We start from the raw sequence: 25,867 nt of genomic DNA, 5'->3' as shown, positions 1-25,867 counted from the left end.
GACAAAGTTGAATTCTATCCTATTCTATTCTAATGACTAAAGTACAAAGAACAGATTTCCAAAGTTGTCTCTAACAACTCGATTGTATTTCGTAAATATAAAACTGTTTAGTGCCCGATGACTGCAGCACCCTACAACAAGTTGTTTTCCATCTCCTTTCCTCTTAATTTATCTTCAGATTTTTGCAAAATCTTTAAAAAAAATCCAAGAACCAAGAGTCAGAACCTGCTTCCTCTGAAACATTTGGCCAAACAACAAGAAACAAATGTTTCTTCAAGAACTTCCACTAACTTCAATCCTGGACGTTACACAATTTCCTGATGTTATGTTGATTAGGAATTGTTTGAATGAATATTTATAGAGCTGTCCTGGGGTGGAATGTCACCCCGTCCAAGCTGAACTCTGAACTGAGAGTTCTCAGGGAGGTCCTCAGGGATTGAGGATTGGAGCATCTCTTGCTCCTGATTTGATGTTTCCTGTACCCAATTTATGACACTTGACAAGACAAAGACTTAAGGAAAGTCCTTGTTGGAACCTATCCAATGATTCTGAACTATGCTTTTGCAATATAAAAGATTATATGTTAACACAAAGTAATATTATTCAGACAAACCCATGTTTTAAGTAATTCTTAACCAAATAACACACAGAGTATGTGGCTTCCTTGGTTCCTACATACGTTTATATAAAAATGTGATTTTAAACACATGTAAATTAATTCCACCCATTTCGATTGTCCAAATGGAATTAATTTCACAGTTGTACACATATGTAACTTAAAATCGTTTTGAACCAATGGGATTTAAGGTTTAATTCTATAGTTTGAGAAGTTCTTGATTAAGCAGTTTTACATAGAGCATAAACTGATCTTTGGAGTCTCTGCTAACAGCAAAGATTCCTCTCTTGACCCTATGAGACCTTTGGTCATAAACCGCCCTGGAGTGTGGTTTACGATCCTTCTCTGCTCGATTATCTCAAATTCCCATCTGGGCTTGAGTGAACTAGAGATATCTCTGAAGACCATTTGAAAGTCTAAGTATTAAAGTCAAATCCCAAAAGTCAAATTTTTGTTTAGATATTAATAAAACATTCATCTCCACTACTATATATATATATATATATATGTGTAGAAATAAGACATAATTACCGTTTTGCTACAGATTTGTTATTTTCCACAAACTGTGAATAGGGAATGAGGGAATAGGGAAAATGATTGAAAAAGACACTGAATTAATTTTAAAAATATTTTTTTTACCTTAAAATGTTTTTTTTTCTGTGTTCTGTTTTCTCTGGTGCTGGCTTGGTCAGCCATTTCGTTCTTCATCAGTTTACTGATAACCCACTGCTTCTGGATATCCTCTGCTGCTCGCTGTTTTTATGGAGTTCCTTGTAATCACGGGGCACGGATGTGGACAAACAGAAGCTGGTGATTGGTGGCTCTTACAGCTGTATTCTTGTAAATCACGTGATTGTTTTAATCCAAAGCATTTCAGTAGATAACGCCTACATCTTCTTTGCCTAATAACCTTGGGCTGTGTTTATGAATATAACCTTCAGGACTGGCTTCAATTAATGTCAAATACAGCACCAGTCAAAAGTTTGTACACACCTCTTCATTAGTGATAGGTTTAATAGGGCTGTTCACCGTACAGAACTATGTACCAGCTCTTGCCTCTGCACAACCCCAGTTATGGCCTCAGACATATTATGAGAGAACACATTTAGAAAGAACACATTATGAGAGAACGCATTTAGAGAGAATGCATTAACTCTAAGAACCCTATCTATATAGCTATTTTGCTATTCCATTTTTGTCAGTGCCTCTTTCAGTTGCATTTAAACAGTAATTATGTGACATAGCCATATTCAATATGTTTTATTTAAAGACCCTTGGCTACTCAAATATGTAATCACTTGAGGTACCTAGTGCCTGCTTTTTTTCATATTTCTCAATGTATAGCCTTGAAATCATACTCCCACATCAGATATCTTGACACCGATTGTTAGTTTGAGGTGTCTGTTAGTTGAAAACGTAAGCATTCTTTATGCTAATTTATTACATGTCATATTATTGTGACAAAATAAATTTGCAGCATCAGACGGACATATTTTTGTTGATATTCTAAGGTCTGGGATGTATGACTGATAAACCTCTGACAGTCACAGCAGGCCCAGATTTTCAGGAATTTAGTTCAGGGCAAATATGGACAATATCTCAACAAATAAAAATATTTTGGTACTTTGGCAGTTTTCTCAGCTGCTGATAATATCAACAATTATTATCATTATTATCTTTTAAAATATGATGAAATAATACTTGTTTATTTAGAATACAGACAATAAAGAGTTATTTAAGCTTTTTAGTATATATTTAGAGCAGTGGCGATTGCTCTAAGACTGCAAGGGAAGCTCAGCTTCCTCTAAAATGTAAAAAAATAAGTGATCAAAGATACTATTGTGTGTACATGTCATTGAATAAATATGCACTACAATGCGCTCAACTTTTGTTCAGAATCTGCTTCTTATCACTGGTAAAGACACGGCTTTCCTCTCAATCATTCCCGCAGCTTCACAGTGCTTTAAACAGCGAGGACGCTGAGCGTCCACAAAGTTCAATAGTGAAGCAGCGAAGTGCAGCGAAACGAGACGAGTCATTGGATAAATGCTGGGTTTTGTCCCGCCCATCGGACGCTCAGCGTCTCTGGGGGTCTATGGGGCAGTGGGCTGGCCTCGGCTGGCCCGGACGCTCAGCTTCTGCATGATGATTGGATGATCTCTCTGAGGCTGAATCCCTTTTTGATTGACAGCTAAATGAGCGAATCAGCTAGTCAAGTCCCTGGAAAAGACGCCCTGTTGGTACGACAGGGTCACAAATAATTTTCTTAAAAAGGAACGGAGGGTAGAATTTACGTATAAATAAACCGACACATTTTATGATGTAGGCCGAAATTGAGCTTCCCCTCCTTGAAAGACCAGCATCCGCCACTGATTTAGAGAGACCGCATTTAGAGAGACCACATTTAGAGAGATCGCATTTAGAGAGACCACATTTAGAGAGACCGCATTTAGATAGACCACGTTTAGAGAGAACACGTTATGAAAGAACACATTTAGAGATATTGCATTTAGAGAGACCGCATTTAGAGAGAACACGTTTAGAGAGAACTCATTATGAGAGAACACATTTAGAGATACCGCATTTAGAGAGAACACATTTAGAGAGACTGCATTTAGAGAGAACACGTTTAGAGAGAACACGTTTAGAGAGAACATATTTAGAGAGAACACGTTTAGAGAGACCGCATTTAGAGAGACCGCATTTAGAGAGACCACGTTTAGAGAGAACACGTTATGAAAGAACACATTTAGAGAGATTGCATTTAGAGAGACCGCATTTAGAGAGAAGACATTAAGAGAGAACACGTTTAGAGAGAACTCATTATGAGAGAACACATTTAGAGATACCGCATTTAGAGAGACCGCATTTAGAGAGAACACATTTAGAGAGACCGCATTTAGAGAGAACACGTTTAGAGAGAACATGTTTAGAGAGAACACATTTAGAGAGAACGCATTTAGAGAGACCGCATTTAGAGAGACCACATTTAGAGAGAACACGTTTAGAGAGACCACGTATAGAGAGACCGCATTTAGAGAGACCACGTTTAGAGAGAACACGTTTAGAGAGAACCTGTTTAGAGAGAACACATTATGAGAGAACATGTTTAGAGAAACCGCATCTAGAGAGACCGCATTTAGAGAGAAGACATTAAGAAAGAACACGTTTAGAGAGAAGACATTTAGAGAGAACATGTTTAGAGAGACCGCATTTAGAGGGAACACATTTAGAGAGACCACATTTAGAGAGAACATGTTTAGAGAGAACACATTTAGAGAGACCCCTCCCCAGATCACCACCTTAACGTAATGGTGAGGTTTGCATGCCTGCGTGAGCCTAGGAGATATGTTGTCGGGGGCAATATCCCCTGGTAAGGTGTCCCCAGGCAAACTGGTTCTAGGTGATGGGCCAGACAAAGAGTGATCCACAAAGACCAAGATGAAGAGATTAAGAACAGGGACACAGCTTCTTTTGCCCGGAGTAGGAGCCAGGCCTGGGGAAGGTGCTCCTTGGCGAGCGCCTGGTGGCCGGGCTTTCACTCATGGGGTCCGGCCGGGCTCAGCCCGAAGGAGTAAAATGGGTCCTCATTCTGGGCTCTCCATTGTTCTGCTGGGGGACTTCAATGCTTACGTAGGTAAGGACAGTGAGACCTGGAGGGGCGTGATTGGGAGGAACGGCCCCGCTGCTCTGAACCCGAGTGGTGTTCAGTTATTGGATTTCTGTGCCCGTCTCAGTTTGTCCATTACGAACACCATGTTCGAGCATAAGTACACCTGGCATCAGAATACCCTAGGCCGCATTTCGATGATCGACTTTATAGTCGTATCATCAGACCTGCGGCCATATGTTCTGGAAACTTGGGTGAAGAGAGGTGCTGAGCTGTCAACTGTTCACCACCTTGTGGTGAGTTGGATCAGATGGTGGGAGAGGATGCCGGACAGACCTGGCAGGCCTAAACGTGTGCTGAGGGTTTGCTGGGAACGTTTGGCAGAGGAACTTGTTAGAAAGATCTTCAACTCCCACATCTCGCAGAGCTTCAACTGCATCCCGGGGGAGGGCTGTGACATTGAGTCCTAATGGGCCATGTTCTGCACCTCCATTGTTGAGGTGTCTGAACGGAGCTGTGGCTGCAAGGTTGTCGGTGCCTGTCTGGGTGGCAATACCCGCACTCGGTGGTGGACACCCCGGGTGAGGGGGTCAGTCAAGCTGAAGAAAGAGTCCTATTGAGCCTGGACTCCGGAGGCAGCTGACAGGTACAGAGGAGCCAAGCGGCTCGTGGCTTCAGCTGTCACTGAGGCAAACATGGTGAGAACATGGAAAATGACTTTCAGTCAGCTCTGGCAAATCATCAGGCGACAAAGGAGGGGAAAGCGGCTTTCCTCCAACACTGTATATGGTGGGGGTGGGGAGCTGTTGACCTCGACTGGGGACGTCATTAGGCTGTGGAAGGAATACTTTGAGGATCTTCTCAATCCCACCAGCACATCTTTCACAGGAGAAGTAGAGTTTGGGGACCCCGTGGTGGGGGCTCGTCTATCACTGGGGCTGAGGTGGCTGAGGTGGTAGGAAAACTCCTTGGCTGTAGGGCCACGGGGGTGGATGAAGTTTGCCCCGGGTTCCTCAAGGCTCTGGATGTTGTGGAGCTGTCCTGGCTGACACGTCATTGCAACATTGTGTGGACATCGGGGGCAGTGCCTCTGGACTGGCAGACTGGGGTGGTGGTTCCCCTTTTTAAAAAGGGGGATCGGAGGGTGTGTTCCACTGATACTGATACGTCAGCAGTCGTCATTGGTGTCGTCATTTCCGGCTGACAGTTCGCGCGCCCAGTTTGTTTGTTTGCTTGCTGCTGTTTAGTACTGTTCCTAAGCTCTTTACTTAAAGTCTTTACTGTTAATACCTTGTTAACTTATCCTTATTAGTTGTGCTTAGTGTTAGTTGTACATTGTTAATACCACTACCATTTTATTATTGTTGTTTTCATATTAATAACTTCTCTCAATTAATAACTCCTTCTCTCCTGATTATGGCGACCGCGGAGGAACGATCTCTCTCCAGGCTCAGCACAGAGCTCGAGCAGTTGGGCCGCCGAATTCAGCGTCTCCTGGAGAAGCAGACGGAGCTCCAGCGGGAGAAGACGAGGCTCGAGGCCGCCCGCGATGCCTCCTACGCGGCCGTTGGCACGCCAGCTCCTCCGTCGCGACGGCTCCCCGGGATGGCCATCTTCACTCCAGCCCCGAGCTGGGAGCGTCAGCGTGGGCGTGGGAAGCCGAGGTCGTCTCCCCCTCTAACGCAGCCAGTCTTCACCTCTACTAACCGGTTTGAGGTGCTCAGCTCCTGGCCCTCACCTGCACCGGAACCGACACCGAGAACTAAACAGGGCGGTGTTCTTATCATCGGCGACTCTATAGTCAGACATTTAAGAGTCTCAGGCACAAAGAGTAACGCTACTGTGTCCTGTCTTCCAGGTGCTCGTGTCCTGGATGTTGCCAGGCGACTTCCCTCGGCGCTGCGGCAGCGTGAGGATCTCGGCACCGTCGTTCTCCACATGGGGACGAACAACACTTCCGCCCGCCGCAGCGAGGTCCTGAAGGAGCACTATCGTTCGCTTCTGGAGACCGCTCAGAAGAAGACGGACGCCAGGATCGTCACCCACCTACAGACGAGGATGTGAGGCTTACAGCAGGCTCTTCGCACTCCACTCCTGGCTCCGGGTTTGGTGTGGCACTGTTGGCGTGGACTACGTCGACCACTGGGAGTGTTTTCGGGAGCATCCTGCCCTCTACCGCCGGGATGGGCTTCACCCTAGTCGTCTAGGTTCTGCAGTTCTCTCTGGGAACATTGAGGATGTTCTTCACCAGGCTTGACTAACCCCACCCACCAGCACAAACCAGGCAAGTAGATTACACAGCGAACAGGTAAGTGATTTTAAGGATACACTTACAGATAATGGCCATTTGTTTGCCCATAGTAAGTGTATATCTACAAAGCTTGCTTTAAGAAATATAAAAATTTGTTACAGTATCAAGACTGTGTCTGTCCCCAGAATCAAACTTAAACCCAGAAAATATCAAACAACGTGCCCCAATAACCTAATCACTATTAAACCATCAGAAACAGAGGGTAGTATCATTCCCACAGACCTAAAGTTTGGCCTACTCAATATAAGAGCACTTAACTCTAAAGCAGTCATTATACATGAAATAATAATGGATCAGAAACTTGATGTGTTACGCCTTAGTGAAACTTGGGTCAGAAATGATGAATATTTAGCACTAAATCAAGCCACTCCTACAGGCTATAACTATGTACACAGCCCCAGACTGACAGGCAAAGGGGGTAGATTATGTATAATTTACAAAAATAATTTAATTATTAACCAAAACATGGTTACAACTGTACTTCCTTCGAAATTATGTACATTAACATAATTAACCCCGCCACAAATAAGAACACTATCTCCTTATTAAACATTTATAGACCACCAGGGCCCTATTCAGAATTTATAAAAGAATTTGGTGAACTAGCTGCTAATTTAGCAGTGTCATGTGATAAGTTAATAATTGTAGGAGACTTTAACATTCATTTTGAGAAAAGTGATGATCCCCTAAAAAAGGCATTCACATCAATCATAGATTCTGTTGGTTTCATACAAAATGTATCAGGTTCTACTCATTATTGTAATCACACACTAGACTTGGTTTTGACCCTGGGCACGAACATAAAAAACCTAAATATTCTCCCTCAGTCTTCCACGGTCTCAGACCACTACCTAATTTCATATGAACTGAGTTTAGATATTAAAAAAATGTACATGCCCACATTATTATCTAAAGCGCTCACTAACCCCATCTACAGCCCCTAAATTTACTGAAAACATCACTGATTTATTGACCTCAGTCAGTAGTCCAGCAGACCCACTGGAGCTGGACAGACTAACGGACTACTTAGATAACACTCTTCGATCAACTTTAGATAGTGTAGCACCGCTTAAGCGTAAAAAGCTACAACAGAAAAATCTCGCTCCCTGATATAATGAAGAAACACTCACCCTAAAACAAACCATAAGGAAATTAGAGCGGAAATGGCGGTCGACTAAACTGGAAGTATTTCACTTTGCCTGGAAAGACAGCTTTATCCAATATAGAAGGGCACTCGTCAATGCACGTTCAGCACATCTGTCCTCACTGATTGAAAATAATAAACACAATCCTAGAGCACTCTTTAATGTAATCTCTAAACTTACAAACAATCGGGCAGCTACTGATCCACAGATCCCAGCCATTCACACCAGCAATGCTTTTATGGACTTTTTTAACAATAAGATTGAAAATATTATACAAACAATAAATACCATATTACTAAATCCAGCCTGTCTGTCATCTGGTGTGGATGATATAGAACAAAACAAAGAAGAAAGACTAGAGGACTTTGACCCACTACCACAGCTAGAACTAGAGAAAATCATCTACTCGTCAAATTGTACGACCTGCACACTTGATGCAATACCAACAAAACTATTTAAATAATTATTACCAGTCATAATCAATCCCATTTTAACAATCATAAATTCGTCCCTTAGACTAGGTCACATACCCAAAGCATTTAAACTAGCAGTTATTAAACCCCTGATCAAAAAACCGAATCTTGATCCTAGTGTACTATCCAATTACAGACCCATCTCTAACCTTCCCTTCATATCTAAGATCTTAGAAAAAGTTGTGGCCCAACAACTTAGGTCATACTTGCATAAGAATAACATATATGAAAAATCTGGTTTTCAATCTGGTTTTAGGCCACACCATAGCACAGAAACAGCTTTAGTTAAGATAACAAACGATCTTCTTCTCGCCTCTGATCGAGGCTGCGTATCCATGCTAGTTCTACTAGACCTAAGTGCAGCTTTCGATACAATTGATCATACTATTCTGCTAGAAAGATTAAAAAACATGGTTGGAATAACAGGAACAGCCCTATCATGGTTTAAGTCTTACCTCACAGATCGCTATCAGTTTGTAAACGTAAATAATGTTTCTTCTACTCATACAAAAATGAGATTTGGAGTTCCCCAAGGCTCCATTTTAGGACCTTTACTATTCATATTATACATGCTGCCACTGGGCAGAGTTATTAGCAGGCATGGTATTACCTTCCACAGTTATGCAGATGACACACAGTTATACATATCAGCCAAACCAGATGACAAACCTACACTAAAGAATATGGAGGACTGTGTTAAAGAAGTGAAGCATTGGATGTCATACAATTTTCTTCTGCTAAACAGCGACAAAACTGAGGTTCTCCTTCTAGGTCCAAAACCTGCTATAAATAAGGTATCAGACTTAATACATAATTTTGACTTCCCTGTTCTCCCTAGCTCATCAGCTAAAAATCTGGGTGTTATAATTGATTCAGATCTATCATTTGATCAGCATATAGGTAACATTACAAGAACAGCTTTCCTACATCTTCGGAACCTCACTAAGTTAAGAAATTCCTTATCCCTCCCAGATGCGGAAAAATTAGTTCACGCTTTTATTACATCAAGATTAGATTATTGCAATGCACTTTTATCAGGATGCTCCAGCAGAAACTTGAGTAAACTCCAGTTAATTCAAAATGCTGCAGCCAGGGTCCTCACTAAAACTAGAAAATTTGATCATATCAGCCCAGTATTATCGGCCCTTCACTGGCTTCCAGTTAAATTCCGTATTGATTACAAAATTCTTTTACTCACGTATAAATCCTTACATGGTCTCGCCCCTGAATACTTGCAAGACCTCATCACGCACTATGAACCACCAAGATTACTCAGATCTCAGGGCGCCGGCCTCTTACTAGTACCCAGAATTCATAAGACTTCAGCGGGGGGGAAAGCCTTCTCCTACAAAGCCCCTCAGCTCTGGACCAATCTTCCAGCTAGTGTTCGGGACGCAGACACAGTCACTATGTTTAAGTCTAGGCTCAAAACACACTTGTTCAGTTTATCCTTTGGCAACTAACCTCTGTCTAGTTTAAGGTTGTCATTTCAGGAACTCATGGACATGGAGAATCAGGGTAAACCTGGATGATGTGCTCACAATTTCTCTTGCTTGGAACGAAAGGATGTCTTTGCCTGAGCTCCTTCTGGTTTCCCTACTCCCAGTCTGTTACAGTCAGATCCGTCACTACACTAAAGAAAATATTCACATGCTCTTATTCTCTGCTGCACTCAACTAAACTAACTGCTTCCCTTTACTGTTTTACCCACTGATGGCCCACTGATGGAAGATTGTTTGCTGGATTCTCCTGCAGACCAGACCAGACCAGACCAGCTGCTCACCTTATTATTATTATTATTATTATTATTATTATTATTATTATTATGTAGCATAATGACACTTCATTGGTGATCATTTAAAATGCAATCTATAGTTTGATCAGAGGAGGATGGGCCCCCTTTGTGAGTCTTGGTTCCTCCCAAGGTTTCTTCCTCCAGCCTCGAGGGAGTTTTTCCTTGCCACTGTCGCCTTCGGCTTGCTTGCATTGGGCTTTGATTTAAATGTTCTGTTTTGAAACTGTGAAGCTGCTTTGTGACAACATCAGTTGTAAAAGGCGCTATACAAATAAATTTGATTTGATTTGATTTGATTCCAACTAAAGGGGGATCACACTCCTCAGCCTCCCCGCTAAGGTCTATGCGGGGGTACTGGAGAAGAGAGTTTGACTGACATTTGAACCTAGGATCTAGGAGTAACAATGCAATTTTTTTTTCTTAACAAGTAAATATGACTCAAATTAAGATAAAATACTATTTTTGAGCAATTTTTACTTATTAACTGATTTTACTATTTATATTTTTCAAGGTTTTTGTAGGTTTCACATTAAATAATATTGCATTAGATAAACAAATATAAACTAAAAAGCTTAAATAATTCTTTATTGTGTGTATTCTAAACAACCAGCTCTTTACCCTCACTAGGATCCTGGAGGGTGCGTGGGAGTTTGCTCAACCAGTCTGTAGGGAGTGCTCTGGGAGTATGAGGTACTGGGCTCTTTGCTACGAGTCATCCAGTCCCTGTACAAACAGAGCAGGAGTCTGGTTTGTATGGCTGGCAGTAAGTCCGACTGGTTTCCGGTCGGAGTTGGACTCCGTCAGGGTTGCCTGTTGTCACCGGTTCTGTTCATAATTTTTAAGATCAGAATTTCTCAGTGTAGCCAAGTGGTGGAAGGTGTCTGGTTCGGTGGTCTCAGGACTCCATATCTGCTTTTTGAGGATGATGTGGTCTTGTTGGCTTCATCGAGGCGGGACCTCCAGTTTTTCTTTTCTTGCTGGACCAGTTTGCAGCCGAGTGTGAAGCGGTAGGGATGAGGATCAGCACTTCCAAATCCGAGTCCATAGTACTCAGTCAGAAAAGGGTGGAGTGCTCTCTCCAGGTTGGAAGTGAGATCCTGCCTCAAGTGGAGGAGTTTAAATACCTCGGTGTCTTGTTCACGACTGAGGGAAATATGGAGTGGGAGATTGACAGGTGGATCGATGCAGCGTCAGCACTAATGCGGGCTCTGTACCGGTCCATTGTGGTTTCCAAACATCAGGACATTGTGGTTTTACTTGCTGTTTGTCCTGGTTTCTGTTTCTCTCTCTGTGTCAGTCCTGGAACCACCCTCAATGCAGAGGGTCTGCTTATTTTAATCAGTCTCTGAAGCAGTCACATCCCCCACCCCCTCAGTCCCTGTCAACCATAGCATTTACATAGTGTATTCAGTGTAAATGCATCCTGTTTATTGCTCAAGTACTGCATATTGTCAGGAACGCTGGGTGGACTGACGGAGGCGGACGCACTTGCTTAAACACAATACTTTTATTTAAACAAATGATAACAAAACAAAGACAGACAGACTTGGATCACATGACAGGATACTTAGACAAAGAAAGACCTAGACAGGGAGACTTGGGCAGAAAGACTTAAACAGAGACCTAGACTAAAGAGACAGATACAGACTAAACCTAAACAGAGGGAACTAGACAAACAGAGAAACCTTGACAAAGAGCTTATACAGAGACCTGAACAGAGAGAGCTAATAGACTACAGACAGAAACCACAAAAGTACACAAAACGCAGGAAAGGAAACACTAACAGACCAGAGAAACAAACTAGAGAGACACAACCCGACTTGATAGGGAGAATGATGATGATGATGATGATGGAGTTAGAGAAGAAGAAGATGATTATTAGATAAGGTGACGATGATGATGATGATGATGATGATGATGATGATGATGATGATGAGACAAGACAACAAGACCAGAGACAAACAAGTGAATGTGGAATGTCCCACAATCACACAGAGAGACAAGTGAACTTAAATGCACACCAGAGACAAGGAACACCTGGGACAGTTAACGAGAGGGCAGGATTACAAATGAGACACTGATGATGAGGAGGAACAAAGGCGGGACTAGGGCGGAGACAGGAACAACAACAAAGTGAGCTAAGTGAGCACATGGTTGAAACAACAGACAAGACAGGGCCAGGGCGTGACAGATATAAAGTCAAAAACAGACAAGGTGGTACAGCAGGTAGTGTCACAGTCACACAGCGCCAGGGACCTGGGGGTTGTGGGTTCAATTCCCGCTCCAGGTGACTGTCTATGAGGAGTTGGTGTGTTCTCCCCGTGTCCGCTTGGGTTTCCTCCGGGTGCTCCGGTTTCCTCCCACAGTCCAAAAACACACGTTGGTAGGTGGATTGGCGACTAAAAAGTGTTCGTAGGAGTGTGTGAGTGTGTCTGTGTTGCCCTGTGAAGGACTGGTGCCCCCTCCAGGGTGTATTCCCGCCTTGTGCCCAATGATTCCAGGTAGGCTCTGGACACACCGCGACCCTGAACTGGATAAGGGTTACAGATAATGAATGAATGTATTGTATTTTATTTATTTATTTATTATTATTTATTTTATTTATGTATTTATGTATTTATCTTTTATTCTCCACAGTTGTATAATGAACGATTACAGAGATCCCCCTCTCCTTCTGGAGAAGAGAATGTAATGAACCTTTAGGGAACACAACTGGACTCTAACACCACTGCTGTACCTTTAAAGATACACTGCACCGCTGTACTTTTCTTTCCTGACGGTGGCTGGTCGCTCCTGTAAACTGTGATTGCTGGAGGCTCCGTTTGAAGCAGCGGGGGAAACTGGGTCTCACTGTGTGACAACAGTGGGTCTTTCTGCTTTTACTTTTTTTTTACTTTATTTTCTGTGGCTGGGGAACGGTACAGAATTAAAAAGTGTGTGTTACTCCACAGAAACACTAGTTAGTTAGTGATTATTTTGACCTACACTTAGGGAAGTTTCAGTGTGATTTAAATAAACCCCAGTCAAATGTAAATAAAGTGTATCTGTAGCACACTGATATTATCTTTGTGTAAAATTAAATAAATAAATAATCAAGGCCCAGACGCCTCCAGCAGCTGACTCTATCATAGTCTTCACACGGAACCTGAAGCCACATCTCTCTGTGACCCACTGAGCACTGATCTAAGAGCCCACTGTAACACACCACACTGCGCTGACGCTGCGCTGAACTCTATCTGGGTTTGAGCGCTGAGTAGACGCTGAGTACTGCACTTATGCTGTGTTTATTGTTCCTCTGTATCAGCGTCTGATCTCAGGGGGAGTTAAGACCTGCACCTCTCTGTACGAGCGATACACACTCTGTCTGAAGCTCTTCTGTGAGTGGCTCTGGATAAGAGAGCGTCTGCTAAAGGCTGTAAATGAAAATGTAATGTAAATCACACTAAAATGCCCTCACACAGCACACACTGTGTAAGTCAGACACTGTGTAATCTGTGGGAGTGTGTGTCGAGCTCATTCTCCTGAAGATTCCTTTGAGCCCTAACTATGAAGAGCCATAAACATGAATAAAGTCCTAAATGACATTGTTCACTGACCTGTGAGTCCCTGCCCTGCCCAGAGTCCAGCAGCGGTTACAACATACAACTCACTCATCTCCTGGTAGACCTTTAACCTCAGAACTCTACATCAGTAAATAACACTTTAGAAACACACTGGAGCATCTTTTCAGTGGTGTTCTGTCTGTGTTAGGCCTGATAACAAATATAAACTCAACACAGCCTTTCACTCACTGAACTGTAGCAGAGGGTCTGGAGTTGTGCTGCAGGGAGAGCGGAGCGAGGTTCTGGTGCTGGTTCTGATTTGTGTCCTGGTCCAAACTCAGTAAAGGTCACTTTTACAGCACTTAACAATATCTTATAATTACAGAGTATTTAAGGGTGTAATAAATGGAAATGGCTACAATTATATATTAATTTACAGCACAAAACAAAGTCTTATTCAAAAGAGATTGTTATTATTATTTTAAATCATTTATCATCTCAGTAACATGCTGCTTGTATAAATCATATATAATCACAATAAACAGAAACATAAACACAGTAAAAAGATGTTTGTTCTAAAATGTAGATGCTGTGCTGTGAGCGAGTGAAGAACAGTGTGTTTCCTGATGTTTCTCCTGATCGTATGGATTTGTTAAATCTTCAGCACACTTCATTTAACACAGTGAAGTATTAATTACCCTCTGACACTAGGCACTGGACGATCACCTCAAATAACACTGGACTGTCTCACACACACACACACACACACACACACACATACACACACACGCACACACACAAACACACCCCCACAAACACACACACACACACACAAACACACCCCAACAAACACACACACACACACACCCACAAACACACACACACACAAAAAAAACACAGACACAAACACACACACAAACACACCCACACACACACACACACAAAAACACACACACACAAAAACACACACACATCACTGGAATAATGATTGGGTTGGGTTTATTTGTTAAACTCCTGAACAGAGCTGTGAGTGCCTTTAGGGCAGTGAGAAGGTGCAGGGCCTGTTTTCTAATAAAAGTAAGTGTAGGACAATAATGTGTAACTATAAAACTCAGTTTAGAAAACTACCGTAATACCTCTGTCACATTAGCGTATACACTGTATATAAGGGCTGACAGGGCCCAGGCCACAGAGACGGAGCCACAGTGAGAGAGGCTCATTGAGGCGCCGTGTACTGTAACCCCCTCTACCGTAAACACTGTGTATATGCGCACTCAGAAACCTCAGAAGGCAGACACGTGGCCTAGATCTCAGACAGTAAACGGACTTCGACCTGAACTGATCTGATCTAGGGTTCACTGTCGTTCACAAACAGCGACTTCAGCTCAAGCTCAGACTCAGATCACAGTCTTGATCCTGAGGCTGAAGACTCCTTGGGGGCTCTGGGGGTTTTTGTTTGAGAAAATGAAGCTGCTGACCAGAGATGAGCTGAAACTGGCCGAGGACTCCCTCAGACCCCTCCTCCCCAAGTCTCAGCAGGTGAGTACAGGTACCAATGAGTACAGGTAAAGGTGAGTACAGGTACCAATGAGTACAGTTGAGTACAGGTACAGGTGAGTACAGGTACTGGTGAGTACAGGTACAGATGAGTACAGGTGAGTACAGGTATAGGTGAGTACAGGTACAGATGGGTACAGGTACTGATGAGTACAGGTACAGGTGAGTACAGGTACCAATGAGTACAGGTAAAGGTGAGTACAGGTACCAATGAGTACAGTTGAGTACAGGTACAGGTGAGTACAGGTACTGGTGAGTACAGGTACTGGTGAGTACAGGTACAGATGAGTACAGGTGAGTACAGGTATAGGTGAGTACAGGTACAGATGGGTACAGGTACTGATGAGTACAGGTACTGATGAGTACAGGTATAGGTGAGTACAGGTACTGGTGAGTACAGGTATATGTGAGTACAGGTACAGATGAGTACAAGTGAGTACAGGTACAGGTGATGATACAGTTAGATGTGATTTCCCCAACACAGCGCCCCACTGCGTGTGGTTCCTGTGTGTTACAGCACTCACTCCACTGTGTCTCCAGGTGTTCGGACACATCGCTTTGATGAACCGGGTTGAGGCGGACCCTGTGGAGGTGATGGTGGACCAGTGGCCGGACTTCAATGTGCTCTTGGTGAGACCGGTCCGGCAGGAGGTGAGCTCTCTGCAGAACCACAGCGGGTCGTTTACGCTGACGCTCCTCGTACAGGCGGCTAATCCTGGGCTTGTTCCTCTCACCTACAGGAAGCAGATGTGTATAAATCCGCCTGCTTTTTTGCCAAAGATGATGATTCCCTGAGGAACGCCCTGCTTGGGTCAGACCTCCTGGACTGGACGCAGTACCACTGTCTGGGTATTCATCCACCATTCCTGTACCAGTGTGAACGGTTCAGAGTCATTTACACTTCACCTGTATTTAGGCCTGAGCTTAGACTAAACTTCACAGTGAGGGTTTAGAGCTGGCTTTGAGCTGATATTTATCACGACACAGAACACAGTCTCTGAACGTTCACTGCGTTATAAAGGACATATGACTGACCCAGGCCTGCTTTTCTCCACACCACTGTTAACAGTGTTCAGAATTAGGGTGAGCCCCATTTCTCCATTTCTCCTAGGGGTGGGGGGTGTCAGATTTGTGTGGAAATAGATAAATAATTTCAGTATTTTCTCTGGTATGATATGATCTTATTTTAATGTAGTGTCAGTGGATTATGGCCCTTTATTTAGAACAAGCAGAAAACAGCACGAGGAGCAGCTGAGTACATTCTGGCCCCTGACACTACTGCAACATTTAAGGTGGAACTGGAAGTTAGAACAGAATCCGAGCTGAGCTCCATGTCACAGAAGAGTGAGGAGAAGGGGGTAATCTCTGATTGTGGAACTCTTTTGAAGGAGAATGAGGCTCTAAATGTAACTAAAGTCCAGCAGCTCCTCTGATATCACTGCAGACTGGTGCAGAGCTGCTACAGAGCGGCGCTAGTCACTAGTTTTATTTGTGTTCTGATGAAGTATCGGGGTGTTGAAGGGTCGTTGTAAGATTTTAACCACTATGAGGCATGGTAAGGCAAATTTATTTATAGAGCACCTTTCGTACACCACAGCAGTTCAAAGTACTTTACAGAACAGTACAGAAATATTCAGTAGAAGAATTCAAAATGTAAAAGATAATAAAAGCGCCCCCTCCAGGGTGCCTTGCGCCCAAAGATTTCAGGTAGGCTCTGGACCCATCATGACCCTGAACTGGATAAGGGTTACAGATAATGGATGAATGAATGAATGAATAAAAAGATCTACATTTCTACATCTTTAATACATCTTTAATTTAAGTGCAGCGCGACTCAAAGGCACAGGAAGGTCTCTACTTTAGATTTGAAGATTTTTGGGGCAAATCTGACGTCTTCTGTGAGTCTGTTCCAGGTGGAGGCAGCAGAGTGATCAGAAATGAATTCACCTTTAAAATTAGAACCGCAGAAGCTGGGCTCACTACGGTCTGGGTTTCAGCGTAACGTAGAGCTTCCACAAGAGGGCGCTGATGTACATGTTCATGTGCCTGTTACAATTCACTCCTGTCTTTTTTAACACTTCATTAGACTTTACAAAGGGTGGGTGTGGCTTGAAATAAGGTGATGATTTAGTATTTACTGATATTCACAGATATTAATAACATCATTAAAGCAGAACACAGTCTGGAGAGAGTCTGTGGGGCTCCTCTCATCACTGGAGGAATGTGGCTGGTGTGAAAGGTGTTAAATGAAGGGACAGATTTCACAGGTCACTCCTTTCCTCAGGGTTTGACCAGCGCCACGAGGAGACGATAAAAGCTGTGGCAGTGAGCAAAGGAGCGTCAGGGAGCAGAATGTCCCTGTGCCACATGCTGACGCTGCAGGATCCCTCCCACCTTCGAAGTGAGGGGTAAGTGTTCCACACAGCACTCAGCCCACAACACACTTCACACTGCACAGTGCCACTCCACATCACTCCACGTCACCCCACATCACCCCACATTACTACACATTACTCCACATCTCTCCACTCCACTCCACATCACTCCACATCACCCCACATTACTCCACATCACTCCACATCACTCCACTCCACATCACTCCACATTACTCCACACCACTTCACATTAATCCAGATCACGTCACACCACTCCACATCACTCCACTCCTCACCACTCCACATTAATCTACATCACTTAACACCACTCCGCTCCACATTACTCTACTCCACACCACTCCACATCACTTCACATCACTCCACACCACTACACATTACTCCACATCACTCCATTGCTCTACATCATGCCACTTTACGCCATATATCAGATACAGTTCATGGTCCTTCATTATCTCAGTTTAATACATAGAAAACTATATTTTTGTAATGTAATAGTTTTTATTTGTGTAATATAGTATAATACTAATTAACATAGTACAAAAAGTATGGAAATGTGTGTTTGTAGATTATTTCTTTGTTGTAACAATGCTTCTTGGCAGTAAATCTTACACCGTTGGTGTCACGCCCTCGCCCTGTCATGTCTGTTTTCCCGGCCATGTGCTCGCTCTCAGCACATGGCTCTGTTTGTTGTTGCCCTAGTCCCACCTTTGTTCCGCCTCCTCGTCTGTGTCTTATTTGTCCGCTGTCCTCGTTATCTGTCTCAGGTGTGTCTCGTTTTTGTTTTGTATTCAAGTCCCCTTGTATCACTTCCTCCTGTCGGTTTTCCTCCATTTCACCCTTGTTTGTTCTTAGTCATGTTGTGTTGTTTCTCTCCCACTTCAAGTCATGTCGTTTTGTTTAGAATCCTAGTCTTGTTGTTTCCACTGTTGCCTGTCTTTGTTTTGTTATATCTTTTGTTAATTAAACTCACTGTGTTTTAGCAAGTGTGTCCGCCTCCGTCAGTCCATTTGAAATGTAAAGTAATTTGTAAGGAACATGTGTTTGTGGGAGGAGCAGTGGAGCTGAGTGTGTGGGTTTCACCCATGAAAAATCTGCCAAATCCTCTCTGCCAATGCCAAGCAACATATTCTGTGTGATGGTGTGGGGCGGCACCTCCCTCACTGGAAAAACGAGGTTTGTCATCATTGGAGGAAATCACAATGTAGAGAGACATCGAAATTAAACTCTGTAACCAGTGGCCATCCTTTATCTCCACAGTCTGAGACCAAACTCTATCCTCCAAGATGACAACACTCACCTCCACAGAGCGGGGTTTATCAGAAACTACCTCCAGAATGTGGGAGTGGAGAGGAGGGAATGACCTGCCAGCTCCTGACCTCAACCCCATTGAACACTTGTGGGGTCACAGCTTGGACGTGCTGTTGGTGCCAGAGCGGCCAACACAACCACGGTGGCTGACTCCAGATAAATGCTGGTTGACGAATGGGGTGCCATCCCACAGCAGTGTGTGACCAGGCTGGTGACCAGCGTGAGGAGGAGGTGGAGGCTGTTGTGGCTGTGTGTGGTTCTTCCACACGCTACTGAGGCTCCTGTTTGTTAAATGAATTAATTATTAAATTGCTGATATGTTCTTGTTTCTTCAAACTTCAATCATCCACTCTACCACACACCAAACGAGTCAATGACAGAATAAACTGTTTGTCTTTGGCAGTGAGGATTTGGCAGATTTTTCATGGCGTGACCCACACACTCAGCTCCACTGTTCCTCACACAAATACATGTTCCTTACAAATGTTGCACTATTTTAAAGGGAAATTAACAGACTTTCCAGTGGTATAAGATTTATTGCCAAGAACCATTGTTACAGTAAAGAAATAATCTACACAGATTTCCTTACTTTTTTGCCATGGTTATGAATGTTTGCACACTGTATTTAAAAATCGTATTCCTTTTATAAGACTAATATCCTGTGTATAATAGTTTTTATAGCACATTTATTGTATGTGTACGGAGACTGGCCTATATGTGACATATTGTCATCTGCATGTGTACAAATATCACTCATCACTTTAACCCCTTGCACATGACATTTTTTGGCCTTTTTCTTTATTCGGTATTAGTTTGACACTTGTCTCTGGGCCTGTGTGGCTTGTTGTGTATGTTACATGTTACACGTGTGTGCACTCACCAAGACAAATTTTCAAAATAAAAGCCCAACACCTTTTAGTATTTCAGCGGTTCCTCTGTAGCTTCATGTTTGTAATTATCCCAGACCTCTGCCCCCCCAGGTTTTCCGGGCAGGTCTCGTCCTTGAAGGAGTCCCATGTTGCTCTGGTGAACAGCACCTGGAAGTTCAGCATCGGAGAGTTTAGCGAGCGGGTCATCAGGAACATGATCCTGAACTTCCCCTCGTGCTGCGTGCTGGACTCGGGGGGGCAGCCCGTGGCCTGGATCCTGACCTATGCCAACGGTGCGATGGGGATACTGTACACGCTGCCGGAGCACAGGGGGAGAGGCTACGCCAAAGCCCTGGTCCGAACAATGGCCAGGAAGCTGCACTCCGAGGGATACCCCGTGTTCTGCTTCGTCGAGGAGGAGAACACGCTGTCGTACGAGCTCTTCATCAGCCTGGGCTTCACCGAGGACCCGTCCTACAGAGCCACGTGGTACAGCTTCAACCAAGCTCTTCTCCAGCATCAGTGACTTTTTAAAGTTTATTAAAGTTGGTTTACCTTTAAACATCGTCTGTGTATTGATTACATCACTGTGCATCAATCACTGACCACACACTAAACCAGTGAAGAAAACATTGCTAAAATAAAGGAAAAACCCCAACCATAACTCAGTGGGGTCCACGTGGAGTAGAACTTGGGCCTGAGCTCTGGGGGGAGGGGATGGTTCTGTGAGACGCAGGTGGGCAGCCCAGTAACTTTCTGTATTCGGGGTCACACCCTGAGTGTAACATTCACTGAAATCAATTAACCCCTGGATTAACCTGCCGTGTGCAGATGGAGTCCTTCTTAAACTCAGTCTCAGGTTCTGTTCTGTCAGTTCAGGTTCTGAGCCCCAACTGCGCTGCACACCACTTTCACACAGTGAAAACACACATTAATAACACGTTAATGCTTCCTCTGCGCTGTGGCTGACGCTAAGAGAATGTTTCAGAAGCCTTCAGGAATGAAGCGCTGTGGTTTTTTTTGTGTTCTGATGATGTATCAGGGTCTGAAGGACCGTCCTGTTTCGTAGGGGGAGGTTTACCCACTAGGACCCGTATCTCAGCTCCACGGCGCGAGAGGACTCTCAGAAACAAGGCGGAGGAGGAGAAAAAAGAATGGGATTCACCCTGAGGTTCTCTGAGAAATACAAAGCTGTGAGGTAAAAGTTCAAAGAAATAAATTCCAGCAAAGACTCGTCTCCTGAAAACTGCTTTATTCTTTAAAAGAACTGAACAGATCAGACACTGGGAACTACACACAGTGTAGAGAGAAACAAACCCAGTCCAAAACCCTTCATACTTTAATGATGTACAGCAACCAACTCTCAACACCATCAGCCACAGCATTACGACCACCTCCATGTTTCTACACTCAGCGCTGCAGTGACACCGGCGTGGTGCTGGTACGAGTGGATCAGACACAGCAGTGCTGCTGGAGTGTATAACCCCTCACTGCTGTCACTGCTGACTCTGACTGTGACTGAGAATAGTCCACCGACCAAAACCATCCAAGTCATACCTGCTGTGGGGGTCCTGAGTGTGTACACTGTGTAGAGACAAAGAGATGGTAATAAAGTCTGATCCGTGTGTAATTTATCTCCACTCTAAACTCTGCAGCAGGTCCAGCTCTCACCCTGAGGGCTGTTTATATGTTACAGTTACAGATAATAAAAGTTATTCAGTGTCCTGCTGAAAACACAGTGGTTCTTCTCATTTACGCACCGCCCCAGTGAAGAGAAAAACACTAAACTCTACTCCACACTGATCTCCTTCGTACAACACTCTCCTCCGTCCACAGACGTCAGGTCACAGGGCCTTCTCCCTGTACTCCTCCAGTCGGAAGAGCCACTTCTCCCAGTACTCCGACACCTGCTCCGTATTCAGGAAATGGGAATGTGCCGGAGAGCCATCTCTGTAGGCGACGACGATGAGTCCGTTCTCCACCTGCGCAGACGAGGGGGATAAACTCAGTCTCAGGGAAATCTGCTGAGGATGAGTGTGTGAGGACTGTCTGCTCTGACTGCTCCAAATATAACTCTCTAAATCACCAGGACCTCCACCAGCTCCCTGCAGCCTTCACACCATCCTCCCAACCACAACAATACAATACAATCTCCTATAATGAATCTAATCTAAACTAACACTATCTAGGAGGAGTGTGGTGTGTTCTCCCTGTGTCTGTGTGGGTTTCCTCCGGGTGACTGTCTGTGAGGAGTGTAGTGTGTTCTCTCTGTGTCTGCGTGGGTTTCCTCCGGGTGACTGTCTGTGAGGAGTGTGGTGTGTTCTCCCTGTGTCTGTGTGGGTTTCCTCCGGGTGACTGTCTGTGTGGAGTGTTGTGTGTTCTCTCTGTGTCTGCGTGGGTTTCCTCCGGGTGACTATCTGTGAGGAGTGTGGTGTGTTCTCCCTGTGTCTGTGTGGGTTTCCTCCGGGTGACTGTCTGTGTGGAGTGTTGTGTGTTCTCTCTGTGTCTGCGTGGGTTTCCTCCGGGTGACTGTCTGTGAGGAGTGTGGTGTGTTCTCCCTGTGTCTGCACGGGTTTCCTCCGGGTGACTGTCTGTGAGGAGTGTGGTGTGTTCTCCCTGTGTCTGCACGGGTTTCCTCCGGGTGACTGTCTGTGAGGAGTGTGGTGTGTTCTCCCTGTGTCTGCACGGGTTTCCTCCGGGTGACTGTCTGTGAGAAGTGTGGTGTGTTCTCCCTGTGTCTGCACGGGTTTCCTCCGGGTGACTGTCTGTGAGGAGTGTGGTGTGTTCTCCCTGTGTCTGCGTGGGTTACCTGCGGGTGACTGTCTGTGAGGAGTGTGGTGTGTTCTCCCTGTGTCTACGTGGGTTTCCTCCGGGTGCTCCGGCTTCCTCCCACGCTCCAAAAACACACGTTGGTATGTGGATTGGAGACTGAAAAGCGTCTGTAGGTGTGAGTGAGTGAGTGTGTGTCGCCCTGTGAAGGAATGGTGCCCCCTCCAGGGTGTGCCATGCGCCTCGTGATTCCGGGTAGACTCCTAAGGTTTCAGTAACATGTTTTGTAGCAGTGTTTTGTGACACAGACAGTTTGTGTTGTGTTGTATTTACCTGGTAGTTGTAGTTGTTGTCGCTGTTTAAGGCCCCGATGTACGCTGCCACCTGCAGGGGGTTGTCGTATGTGTTCCGAAGGAGGGGTTTTGGTTTTTCTGATGTTTTCCAGTCGATAACACACAACGAACCCCTGCAGAAAACACACACACACACACACACACAATACGTTAAGATTTATCACACACAACAGCGCCGCTCTGGGACTAAACTGAAGGAATTGGTCTCTGGGTCAAATCTCACAACATCAGAGCTGTCGGTACTCTACTGATATTATTACTGTTATTATGTGTTATTTATAAAAGACCATATAATTAGTTATAACACTCTGAACAGGTGAATACAGAAGAGTGGATGGTGCAGTAACAGGTGAAATTCCTCTGCAACTGATTCAGGATCATCACTGAAGTGCTCATTGATGGTATGTCACTGAAAACATCAGTCATAAACTACACTGTACACACACAGCTCCTCGCTCTCTCTACAGTGAACTACATCAGTCATAAACTACACTGTACACACACAGCTCCTCGCTCTCTCTACAGTGAACTACATCAGTCATAAACTACACTGTACACACACAGCTCCTCGCTCTCTCTACAGTGAACTACATCAGTCATAAACTACACTGTACACACACAGACAGCACTAGAGTTCAGATTCACACAGATGAATAAATAGAAATGATGTGTGTTAGAAATATATACTGCATTGTTAACATCTAGATTCAGTCGTTTCAGGACGTGTGCAGTGCACTACAGAGGGAGCATGGAGTGATTTGGGACTAAACCACCGTGTTTCTCTCAGGCTTCGATGTGTTTTGATATGTCTCTTTAAGAGATGCTATGGCCCCCTACTGGACTGGGGGGATAATGCAACTGTTTTCATTTTCATATTACAAATCCTCACCTGTACAGTGCCACACAGTCCACCACGCCCAGGTAACACAGAGACTGGTGCTCCACGGCACTTTCAATGGCTCTGACTCCACTCACGTCCTCCAGAACATGACGGATACTGTGCAGATATCCGTCCACATCCTCGAGACCCTCCGCTGGCTCCTGGGGGCCGGGCTGCTCCTGAGTTAACTCGGCCTCGATGGAAGCGTGGAACAGATGTCCCTGTCGAAATAGATCTGAAATAAAGCAGAGAGTGGATACAGGTCAGGCAGGACTGACACTTCAGAGGGTCCCGGCCCAGCCCTCAAGTTGGAAGTTCTGTTCTCCCTGGTACAGCTCAGTGAAGCATTAGTTTATGATCACCACAACTGTGTGTGTGTGTGTGTGTATTAATGTGTGTTAGTGAGAGAGACAGAGAGAGAGAGAGAGAGAGAGAGAAAGAGGCAGAGAGAGAGGGCCTCATATGTGTGTCCCCTGGTCAGAAGCTGCTGGTGCCCGGCTGGGGCCCCGTGTGCTGGGTTGTGAAAAGACTATGTTCCTTTTCAGAGGGGATTAGTTTCCCTGTGGAAATGGGGTCATTATCACTGCAGTGTCTCAGTGGGTTTGGTCCCATCTGAACAGACCATTTCAGTCCATTTTCCAGAGTGTTCGCTCCTGTTTTACCTACTTTTACCTTCTATAAAAAGAGCAGCAACAAAAACCCCAGGTTATTCCCCCTGTGAGAACTGACCTGTGGGGAATATTCCGTCATATTTCAGGTTGAATGAGTATTTTCAGAAGAGGAAATCCTAGGGAATTATAGGGAAACCCTGTACACAACAGAACCTAGAGGCGTTATTAACTATTATTATTAATGATTATTCATGATTGGTTCCTGTTAATTACTACCATTAAACAGTTTATAACAGCAGTTATAAAAACCGTATGAAGAATTATCAGTGAGTGACCTTTAATGCTCACCCAGTACGGAGGATTAGAAGATAAGACCAATGTGGGCTGGATGATTTTGGGCAGTGGGCTGTTCTCAGAACACAAGTGCCAGTCTAAAAACTCGAATAAGTACTGCTGTGTCTGATCCACTGAACCATTCAAGTAGCCGTTCCTATCCATTATTTACACCCGGTTTTCTTCTCCAGTGTGAACCCAACCTAAACATTTGTGATGTCCTGCGGTGAAATAACATTACCCCAGCTCCCCATGGAAAACTAATCCCCTCTGAATAGGGCTTAAACACACCTGTAAACAAACACACACACACACACACACACAAATGTAACCGGGTCGTACTCTGGCTGTACTCCTTAAAGCCGTCCTCCCCCAGCTCTGCCACCTTCCTCCTCCTCCACCTGTCCAGGTAGAACCGCTGGGTCTCGGACATGGTCTCCTGCAGGATCCGGGTGACGCTGGGTGTGTGAGGCTGGTCCGGAACCCTCTGGACCGTGATGCGGGTCATTTCTCCCTGGTACTCTGACGGTGCGCTGGTCTTGGCTCGGTTCAGCAGCGGACACGGGTTCCTCAGCGCCTTCGGCTCCGGGCCGGGTCTGGATCTGATCACGGTTCCGAAGAGACGCTCGTCTTCGCGGAGGAGGCTCCCCGGGGTCTGAGCGCTGGTTCTGCAGGACACCACGGCTCTGACCAGAGAGGAGTACCGGTCCAGGTCCACACTGCTGTACTCGCTACTCTTCCTCCGCGCGGACAGAACCGCACAGGCTGAGAGAGAGCGGCGCAGAGAGAACGGTCCGGAGCCCAGTGCCCGGGTCACACAGAGGGGTCCGGGCCACATCGGGACTCCGGGGCAGAGAGAGAGAGAGAGAGAGAGAGAGAGAGAGAGAGAGAGAGAGAGAGAGAGAGAGAGAGAGAGAGAGAGAGAGAGAGAGAGATAGAGAGAGAAACAGAGAGAGAGAGAGAGAGAGAACACAGAGAGAAAGAGAGAGAGAGAGAGAGAGAGAGAGAAACAGAGAGAGAGAGAGAGAGAGAGAACACAGAGAGAGAGAGAGAGAGAGAGAGAGAGAGAGAGAGAGAGAGAAACAGAGAGAGAGAGAGAGAGTTCCACAGTTCCACACAGTGTTTAACACACAGCTGAACACAGTTCCAGAGTTCTCCTAACGTATCTCTAGCCGCTTCTCTCCGTACTGTACCGCCATCCTGTTGCACTGCTGCGCCTGTCGGGAGTTGTAGTTCTTTACCAGCCTACAGCTTCCGTGGCCTACTGCTATAGAACGACATTTCCCACAATGCCCTATC

At 44.9% G+C, this 25,867-nt stretch overlaps 2 protein-coding genes across 2 annotated transcripts; one reads left to right on the top strand and one right to left on the bottom strand.

The window, feature by feature from the left end:
* Positions 1–14,832: 14,832 nt before the first annotated feature.
* Positions 14,833–20,148, top strand: si:dkey-76k16.6 (uncharacterized protein LOC566817 homolog). Its single transcript, XM_066679163.1, has 5 exons — positions 14,833–15,031; positions 15,590–15,700; positions 15,790–15,898; positions 17,334–17,457; positions 19,734–20,148. Exons 1-5 carry the CDS (start codon positions 14,957–14,959, stop codon positions 20,146–20,148), a joined length of 834 nt encoding a protein of 277 aa, XP_066535260.1. The 5' UTR covers positions 14,833–14,956.
* Positions 20,149–20,873: 725 nt separating this feature from the next.
* mgme1 (mitochondrial genome maintenance exonuclease 1) lies at positions 20,874–25,406 on the bottom strand. Its single transcript, XM_066679872.1, has 4 exons — positions 24,911–25,406; positions 23,634–23,859; positions 22,725–22,857; positions 20,874–21,604 (listed from the first exon to the last, which is right to left on the bottom strand). Exons 1-4 carry the CDS (start codon positions 25,404–25,406, stop codon positions 21,467–21,469), a joined length of 993 nt encoding a protein of 330 aa, XP_066535969.1. The 3' UTR covers positions 20,874–21,466.
* Between the last annotated feature and the right edge of the window lie 461 nt (positions 25,407–25,867).

This window comes from Hoplias malabaricus, chromosome 8 (assembly GCF_029633855.1).
Source record: "Hoplias malabaricus isolate fHopMal1 chromosome 8, fHopMal1.hap1, whole genome shotgun sequence".
In the NCBI taxonomy this organism is placed as follows: domain Eukaryota; kingdom Metazoa; phylum Chordata; class Actinopteri; order Characiformes; family Erythrinidae; genus Hoplias; species Hoplias malabaricus.
Note: the sequence above shows the minus strand (reverse complement) of the source record. Positions and strands in the feature narration are given on the sequence as shown.

Excerpts from the sequence above, each read along its gene's own strand:
- si:dkey-76k16.6 (XM_066679163.1), top strand. The coding sequence starts at position 14,957 with ATGAAGCTGCTGACCAGAGATGAGCTGAAACTGGCCGAGGACTCCCTC. Across the intron at positions 15,701-15,789 it reads TGAGACCGGTCCGGCAGGAG|GAAGCAGATGTGTATAAATC; the intron begins GTGAGCTCTCTG and ends TCTCACCTACAG. Across the intron at positions 17,458-19,733 it reads TCCCACCTTCGAAGTGAGGG|GTTTTCCGGGCAGGTCTCGT; the intron begins GTAAGTGTTCCA and ends CTGCCCCCCCAG.
- mgme1 (XM_066679872.1), bottom strand. The coding sequence starts at position 25,406 with ATGTGGCCCGGACCCCTCTGTGTGACCCGGGCACTGGGCTCCGGACCG. Across the intron at positions 23,860-24,910 it reads CTTTAAGGAGTACAGCCAGA|ATCTATTTCGACAGGGACAT; the intron begins GTACGACCCGGT and ends GCTTTATTTCAG. Across the intron at positions 22,858-23,633 it reads GACTGTGTGGCACTGTACAG|GGGTTCGTTGTGTGTTATCG; the intron begins GTGAGGATTTGT and ends TGTTTTCTGCAG.